The 8,805-nt window shown below is 37.3% G+C and overlaps 2 protein-coding genes across 4 annotated transcripts; one reads left to right on the top strand and one right to left on the bottom strand.

Annotated features, from left to right (window-relative positions):
* The first annotated feature begins 483 nt into the window (after positions 1 to 483).
* Positions 484 to 4,852, top strand: LOC137953180 (cytochrome c oxidase subunit 6a, mitochondrial-like). Its single transcript, XM_068800439.1, has 4 exons — positions 484 to 631; positions 1,264 to 1,370; positions 1,591 to 1,633; positions 4,656 to 4,852. Exons 1-4 carry the CDS (start codon positions 520 to 522, stop codon positions 4,694 to 4,696), a joined length of 303 nt encoding a protein of 100 aa, XP_068656540.1. The 5' UTR covers positions 484 to 519; the 3' UTR covers positions 4,697 to 4,852.
* A 697-nt stretch (positions 4,853 to 5,549) lies between these two features.
* On the bottom strand, positions 5,550 to 8,686 carry LOC137953119 (uncharacterized). 3 transcript variants are annotated; one of them, XM_068800352.1, is made up of 3 exons: positions 8,456 to 8,686; positions 5,666 to 7,310; positions 5,550 to 5,598 (listed from the first exon to the last, which is right to left on the bottom strand). In XM_068800352.1, the coding sequence occupies exon 2, from the start codon at positions 7,268 to 7,270 to the stop codon at positions 5,714 to 5,716; it is 1,557 nt and encodes a 518-aa protein (XP_068656453.1). In that variant the 5' UTR covers positions 7,271 to 7,310; positions 8,456 to 8,686; the 3' UTR covers positions 5,550 to 5,598; positions 5,666 to 5,713. The 3 variants fall into 3 exon arrangements, with proteins under 3 accessions (XP_068656453.1, XP_068656452.1, XP_068656451.1); XM_068800351.1 differs by having other exon boundaries at positions 5,550 to 5,590; XM_068800350.1 differs by having other exon boundaries at positions 5,550 to 7,366.
* Positions 8,687 to 8,805: the final 119 nt, after the last annotated feature.

Genomic DNA, 8,805 nt, shown 5'->3' with positions numbered 1-8,805 from the left:
TAATCATTAAGTAATATAATAGTCTTTCATTAATTAGTTTATTAATATATTTTAATACTATACATTAAATCATTTATAAGTGTAGTAACCATGTTTATTTGTGTTATTTATCTATTTAGGTTTATGTTGTATTGAAGTATATTATACTCATTCTCTTGTTTATATCATATTTTTTATTTTGGGCCACTTATAACAAGTAACACCCAAGGATGAGTTGAAGTTGAATAAATTAATTTAAGATGAATTGAAGTCTAACTTCGTTTCAAGTTCATTGTGGACTACCCCCCACCCCTCAGGTGAGCTTGACCTGAAACTTGAGTTTGAGTTTGAAGTATTTAGATTAAGCCAAACTCAAACGGGCTCGCCCCTCCACACTCAAACCATTTGAGATCGGCCCCACGTGGGCCTGGATTTGGGGACTACCTATACCCATACTCTCGAGAGTTCCGTAGGCATTCCACCCGATCTATATAGAGTTACGAGTAAAAGGAATTTTGGGGTGTACGAGAGATCGTAAAAATGGCAATGGCAATGGCAATGGCGAAATCTGGTCTTCAATCGGCTTTTCGAAGAAGCGGACGCAGTGTTGCGCCGCCAAAGAGGAACTTTTCTGCGTCAGCTCACGATGAATGTAAGAAAAAGGCCATTTCTTAACCTCCCCAACTCTGTCTGTTCTATCGTAATTGTGCGGTAAATCGCTTCTGATGTAGTTGGTTAGCTCATGATCCTTGAATCAAGATTTCGATTTGGCCGTATTTTTTTTCTTCTTTTAGGATACGGCGGTTTGATGAGAAAAATTGCATTTTTTATAATTTTGTCGATAATTGTGTTGTCTCCCTCCGAAAACACCGTAGTATGGTACGGTTTGCAAGATAGCAGTGATGAAGGTTTGCGCCTTATTGGTTTGCCGAGGCGCTTGGATCTGATGTTGTGAATTCTTTCATCCCGTTGAGTTTTTAATCGTTTTTGGGGAAGTTCTGTACTTGTATGCTATTACCAAAAAATTTAAGATGATAAATATAGTCTTGTAGGGATACCTTTGATTCTTTTGCTACGAGAAGTTATAAATGATAATTAGACTATGGTTTTGATATTCTATCTTCTATGCATGGGGTTGTTTATTTCTTTCTCATGTGAATTAATCTTTTTATTTTTCCATATGCAGGACATCTTTTTTTTCCTGCTTTTCGTTTTGTTACTTTCTTTATTCGGTTTCGAATTATTTTCTCTCTTGAAATTAAAAGAATTATGGGTTTTTGTCAGATGAGACGGCAAAATGGGAAAAAATAACGATTTTGGGCATTGTGACATCCGTCAGTTTGGCTGTATACAATCTGTCAAAGGGCCATCCCCACTTCCCTGACCCACTTGTAAGTTATTTCTTCCTTCTACAACTGAATGTGGCATATCAATATGATAAGGTAAAGGCACCAAGATTGGACGTGCGTCTTCTGTCAATTATGTTTAATATCCTTCATACCATTAAATTGTGTAAATGTCTTTGGCCACATTCCTCCAAAAAAAAGTGTTAGAGATTTGTTCAAATTTTGTGTATTCACTTTATCTAATGGTTAATTTTTACTTTTTCAGCCTTATCCATACCTGCATATTCGTAACAAGGAGTTTCCTTGGGGTACGTCTCTGCGCATTCTGTAACATATGGAACTATAATTTTATCATCTTTTGTAGTTAGTTATTTATCATTTCTCTTCTAAATATTGGTCCCGGATGAGACTTGAGCTCATGAACCTAGTACAGAAACTAACCAACCCTGCCCATTTTTGGAAAAATTAGAACTGGAAAAAGATATACCCATGATAAGGCTTCAGCCCAATCTTGTTAAAACGGAACTGGTGGATAGCCGATTTTGGTTCAACCTGGTTAATCAGTGGTTGAACCATAATGAGATGTCATTCAAAAGATTAAAAAAAAAAAAAAGAAAAAAGAAGAAGAAGAGGGAACCTAAGACTTAACACTAACCTCATCTCAAGCACGTCCTCTTTTGTGGCCATTGAACCTTAGGTACATTCCTTCCAAATTCCATGTTTTGTTTCAAACTTAAGATGAATTACTAAAAAGTTCTAATGTCTTGTAGTTTACTGCTGTTCTGTCTCTGCTTTTTTCATATCTTAAGAACGAGATAACAACAAAATACCTTTAAACAGCAGAAAGTTTATTGTGTAATGTAGGGCCTCTCATAAGGCCTGTGAACCTAAGACTTAACCCTAACCTCCTCTCAAGTGGATTCCATTTCGTAGCCGTTGAACCTAAGGCCCATTCCTTCCAAATTTCATGCTTTGCTACAAGCTGAAGATGGATTACTAAAAGTTTCTAATGCCTTCTAGTTTATTACTTGTCTTTTCCGTATTGTGATATTATGAGAAGGAGAGAACCACAAATACTTTCCAAAAAAACAACGACAACAGAAAGTTTATTGTGTAGTTGACTCTTTGCATTTCTTTGATATGACTGCTTTTCTCAAATTTCAAAAGAAAAGTAGATATTTTAAATTTATATTTTTTACCTTTTTATCATATGAGCTGTGTTTGAGGTGCATTGAATTACTGATACGATTCATATGCAGCCTCCTTTGATAATTATTCCTAAGGTAGGTCATCCTGTTTCAAAGTTGTATGGAGATATGGAGACAAGATATACATCACTTTCTTTCTAAAAAAAAGTCACTTTCTGAAAACAGGGTTGACTTTCTTCCGGTATTTTCTTATTTCTTTCTTTTTTACCACTTCCATCCTTTTTTTTCTTTTTTGACTTTCCTTTGTTTCTTGTTTGGTCTTCAATGGACTCTGACCAAATCCTTGCATTTGGTGCGCTACTTTACTTTGGACATGCCGAAACTTTCTCAATTGACTCTCCATTATTTTCTAGACTAGTGGTATTACTCCTGGTTATTTTTTATTATATACATTTCTGAGTCCATCCTTCCCAGTTTGGGCGGCATCCACTTGTATGTTTCTCTCCTGCCAAACAGTTTGCTCCATGACACTGGAGTGGCCCAGTAACTCTTCCCTGCTTATGCCTATTGCTTGTTGCTAATTCCTCCTTTTACCAGTCCCTCTTCTTCTATTTCAAGTTTTATTAGCATGATCACTTGTAAAAAAATGCATCTTGTTGGTATCTCATTATGATGGAAGTGTTAATTCATCAGTGATTTGTTAGAAAAGGTGAATGGATGGGTTCAAAGCTCATTTTCTCTGGAACACTCATGTACTAATTTTGGAGTTAATAACTGTAAACTATTTTTCATTTCTATTGTAATTGGTTGTATATTCCTAGACCTGCCAACTCTTTGGCTGACTCTATGCTAGACGGGCACGTCCTTCCAATCCTTCATTGTGAGGGGAGTCCCGCTCCTAAATTTTGTTTCCTTTGCCCTTGGATTTTTTAAATAAAATTTCACCTTCTAAAAAACAGCTGCAAAATTGATTATTTTTTCTTACTGGTATGCATTAAGGCCCTTATATATTGATATGAAAAGTATTTGAAGGCATCTACTGCCAATACATATATTTTGTCTATGAGCTTCTGAAACATATTGATGGAAGGCGTTTTACCGTTACAAGCAAACCTTTTGTTGTTAGGTGATTTGTCTCATGGGGTTGTTGCTTTATCTGCTTTCTGATGGAAAATTTTGGCTGTTGAATAAATCATCAATTTCACTATCCTGATTTGGTGATGTTGTGTAACGAATGTTTTTCATCTATTATATGTGTAAAAAAATATCCTTTGCCATCTCGTTAAGAAGACGTGACAAGATTCATGTTTGTCACATAATGGAAGTAGATTCTATACATTTTCAAAAGAAAAGAGTGTCTTCTTTACAAGAATTCAAAGAACTGTTTTTTCTCTAAATTGCAGTTTTACTGTCGTATTTATTCTGTCCAATACATGTGGTGGCAGTTGATCAAACTATCTACTCATTCCTACCTGGTGAGAAGTTACGTCATAGGTCAACGAGTATCAAGGCACCTCCAATATCTTTGAACTATCAATGTCTAGCACGAGTTTCTGTACTCTACTAGGAAATCTCCAATATCTTTTTGATGGCTTGATCCAACGCCTTGTTAGTTTGCAGGAAAAGCATCCTAGAGAATTGACACTTTAGGGAGTTGAGGAAAGCAAGTGTTGTTATGTGCAGTGCTTACTCAGGAGAAAAAAAAGTACACGCATGGTGTAGGGTTGGTATTTGCTTGTAGAGCAGGGGAATTTGCCTCGTATCTGCTTAGAAGTCTAAGCTAAAACAGATGAAATAAAGTGCTGTTCAGAAGCAGTGCTTTCACTTCGTATAGGAAAGTTGGAGTGAAATGAGTTGACTTGGTGTTATCAGAAATCATGACCTCAGACTATTTAAGTGATCTATCATTAAAAAGGCTGTTCCATCAGGGAAGCTGATAAATACTGGAATTCACACTGTTGAAGCTGAGAAACAGTTGGTCAGATAATTTGTACGGTTATGTTGCTAGAAACATTTTGTTGATTGTTGCAAAGTCGTTGATAGATTTTACAACAATAACAAATTTTTTGTGATATTGTTATGCTTTTAGTCTCTCTCGTGAACAAATGTTTCATATTGCGAAGGGAGATCTAAAATTGATTCGCATTTTTTTACTTGGAATCTCTCTTTTCTATGTTTCCAGGTCCAGATGGTCTGTTTGAGACGAAGCACGACCACCATTGATTTGACTTTTGAAACATTTTCTGCTTGATAAGGAGACACTTAGACGTCTTTTGTAATGACAACTTGTTCTTTGTTTCCTTCTCGGCTTTTCCTGGCCAATAAAATTGATTTGTAGAATTGATGAGTTGTTTACACTGCATTAAGAGTGTTCTTCGATTTCTTGTGGAATTTTCAACTTTTTTTTCGAATGTCTACTCAAAGAGGTCCGACCGAGCTTTCCTGAAAACTTGGGAAGGACCAAGTCACCCCGATTTCCGGGCATGTGATTTCAGGATGTTTAAAACAGAGAAAGCTAGATAGCCCGGCGATAGATTTGTGTACTCGTCAAATGTATTAAAGGGATCGTAGCAGATTATATCGCCGCGCTTTTCAGATTTTGGATGATTTCCAGATAAATTGAGTTATAGAACTGGTACGTTTTGCTCCGCCCTCCGGGGTTTGGTTTCCTATTAGAGATTTCCAGGCAAATGGAAGAAGAATATTTCCAAATGAAATTTGACAACATTAACAAAATTTGTTTGATCGATTATTGTGACCTCTTTAGGGTGACAAGCTATGGACTAACAAAAAAAAAAAGAGTTGATCACTAGTTTAATGAGCTTATGCATGGCTTGTCCATGATCATGCAATAGCTATACTCCGTATCCTTCTCCCATAGTATAATTCTTCTAAAATTTGATGTGGACATTCGTGGATCTTATTGCTCGCAAGTTCCGCACAGGAAGACTTGTAAATTAGTTTTTCTTGCATTGCACAACAGAGGTGTTAAAGATACTTCTCTCAACAAAACCAAGGTGTTCAATGATGTAACCCTCCATCAAAACCATGTTTTTGCCAAAGCAACCAAAAATCATCAATCCACCATTTTGAGACTGCCATTGCATCTTATAAAACCTGCGTCACTAAAACAAACTTATACTAAAAAAATCTATATTTTGCCAACTTGCATAAAAAAACAAAAACAAGTACCTGAAAGTACAGAGGATACCACAGCAGCCAGCGTTGTTTGGGAAGATTTCATTCAGCAGCAACATTTTCAGCGTTCCCTTCCATACCTGTTTCTGGTAAAGTCCCCAGATCTGTTAGAGCCTCCTTCACTTCTTGGGTCACAACTGATGAGTTTGTATCAGTGGTTTCAACTAGAACTGCATCAGAATTCTCGTCAAGAATTGAAGATATAGGATTTTTCTCTGATTCTGATTCACCTCTTGCATCAGTTGGATTTTCATTTAGCCCAGTGCCAGTTTCAGTGGGAGTGTTTGTGTTCTCGATCTGACCTTCACCTTCTCCCTGGGTGGAGTTAGTCTGTCCCAATAAAACAGATCGCCGATTTGGGTCCTCTAGATCTGTTGTAGTTTCTGTCCCCAAAGTCATAGTTTGATGTTGGTCAGACCCAACAATCCTGGTTTCGTTCCCTAGATTCTCCACTAAGATTTGTCCGGTAGATTCAGTCGGTAAATGAGAAAGAGTATCATTCCCTTGGCTTAGTAATTTCGTTTCTCCACCATTTTCTTCCTTCTCCAGGTTTGAATTAGATATAGTCAGATTATCCACCTCGATTTCCAATGTTGGATTGGTCAGAGTTCCATTTCCCATGTGAGATGAACCAATTTCACCAACCCTTTCTTTAGTATCAGTTCCATTTTCTGCAGGTTTCTCAACTTTCTCTACTATTGAGCTGGTATTGCTTCCATTCTGATCAACGGAGGAAACTACTGTTACAATGACTGCATTGTCAGAGTCAACAGCATCCCTTTCAGGATTATCACGCTTCTCAATTGTCTGTATTACTGAGTTAGCGTTGCTCTCATTTTGATCGAAGGAGAAACCTATTCTTGCATTGATCTTGGCAACCTCAGCAGAATCCTTTTCAGGATTATCTATTTGTTCATCTTTTGATGTCCTCAGATCCATCTTTTCACCTTCAAGGTTCACACTTTCTTTAACCACCGCACTGGAAGCATCATCTCCATTATACTGTGCCTCACGTGCCTCATGAGAGTTTGCTTTTCTCTCTTCATTATCTTCATTCTCTGCAATTTCTTTATTCTCTTCACCTTGTTCATTTTCTTTGTTCTCTTCCTCTTCTTCATTCTCTTGCTTCTCAGAATTTTCTTCCTCTTCTTTCTCTTTGAATTCTTCCACATCTTTCTCTTCATCTCCAAACTCCTCTTGACGCTCTGATTCCTCATTAAATTTTTCTTGATCATGTTCGTCTATCTCATCGTCTCCCCCTCCTCTTCCCTCATCCTCTCTTCCTTCATCCTCGGTCTCCTCATGTTTGTTTTCATCCTCTTCTTCATTTTCTTCTTTCACATGGTGTTTCTCTATCTCAGAAGTTACTCCCCCGCGCTCATTTAGATCTTTTCTCCCGAATTTCAAGATTTCCTGCTTATGCTGTAAGTCCTCTGAAAATTTTGCATTATTCTCATCAAATGCTTTCTTTTTGTCGTGGGAATGCTTTACTTGATAGAGCAGCCAGAAACAAACAGCAAGTAGCAAGCATATTTGCACAACATGTTTTACATTTAGGCTCTTGCTTCTTTGGTTTCTGCCGGAGGCTTGCCTAAGCATTGTTCTCTTATTAAAGGGAAAAAAAAAGTACACAAGTCACCTGTTTTTTTGAGGTGAGGAAGAACCAAATCAGAAACACTAAAGCTTCACCATGTACTGTTCAAGAAAAAGAATTGGATAACTCAAATTCGCCTGACTTTGGTAAGTATACCAGATAATACTAATTAAAAACTTAACAGATCCAAACAAGCAAATGACAACATAAACCTCATTAAAATAGCAACTCGAGTGGCATAGACATTTGATCGACGACAAGTAAACCAAGAGCCAGTTTATTTTTAGGATTCCCTTACCAGACTACTCATAATTACATCTCAAAAAGAGTGATCTATGGAAGCAGAATCAAAAGCAAAAGCAAATAATTCATCAGGTAAAGAAACAAGAGTAAGGCAACTGACCAGAAACAGCCATTATATAGGATAAAAAAGGAAAAAACAGGAAGCATTGGCCTTTAACAATGGGCAGATCAGCATAGATGTTCAAAAACTGAGAACAAAGAATTCAGGATTTTGCCAAATACTCGTTTTATCAGCCAAAAACTGCTAAAAGGCGTCAATTGCGTTACAATGGCCACACTCTCTATATCATATATAATAACAATCAATACAAATGAAATTCCTGTTATGACGGAAACTGGTTCATCCTTTCACCAAAAACAAAAAACAGAAAAGAAAAGAAAAAGTGGGCCAACCTGATACACTAGCAGAAATCAAATATTATGTATCCCATAGAAAATGTGCGATATCGCAGAAACAGCAAAACCCATTTCACCCTTGCACGGCCGGAGTAGATTCTCACTCATGCCCTCAAAATCCCAAAAGAATGAATCGGATCCTAGAAGGTTCAAAGCCTCCAGGCAAAATGTTATAAAAACAAGCAAATACCGCAAAATTTTGAAACTTCAGATCGACCACGCTCTACAGATAGCACAATCCACAAAACCCAAATTCTAGAAAAAACAGAAGGAGAGAGAGAAAAAGTCACACCATTTCAACTCATCTCAAAGGAAGTCAGTAAACCCATGAAGAAGAACAGTCACTACAAACACAAGAACTTTAACAGATCTATTAATTGAGCCATTTTTGTTATCAATTAGACAGCATTTAAACTAACCCAGATATGAATCAAACCCCAAATACGGTATCTTAGGAGCACATTCAAAGTTTGGAAGCAAGGAATTGGTACCTTGAAAAAACTGAGCAGCAGAACAGAAAACGGGCTTGTTCCTCTTCAGTCAAAGCTCCAAGGTTTGAGACGGTAAGCTTCAATTAGCTGAGAAAGATAGCGGTGAGCTTCCTTTAAATCGGATCTGAAGTTTTATGAATGGAGGAAGACGGGACGGAGAGGACAGTGTGAGCCTGCCTACTCGTCCACCCTTTTTTCTCTTATTGGTTATTACTTTCTTCTCCTTTTCTTTCGTTTTCTTTTTCCCCGTTTCCAATTAAATCTTTATAGGTACAGATAAATCCCCAAAATTGTCTCCTCCCTATGTTGTGGGCCGGCGCCAGGTGTGGCTGCTCTACAAGAGACACGTG

The sequence above is a fragment of the Aristolochia californica genome, unplaced genomic scaffold (assembly GCF_029961685.1).
Source record: "Aristolochia californica isolate CCGP_79_NKW_82.1479 unplaced genomic scaffold, dmAriCali1.0.hap1 SCAF_16, whole genome shotgun sequence".
Taxonomy (NCBI): domain Eukaryota; kingdom Viridiplantae; phylum Streptophyta; class Magnoliopsida; order Piperales; family Aristolochiaceae; genus Aristolochia; species Aristolochia californica.
Note: the sequence above shows the minus strand (reverse complement) of the source record. Positions and strands in the feature narration are given on the sequence as shown.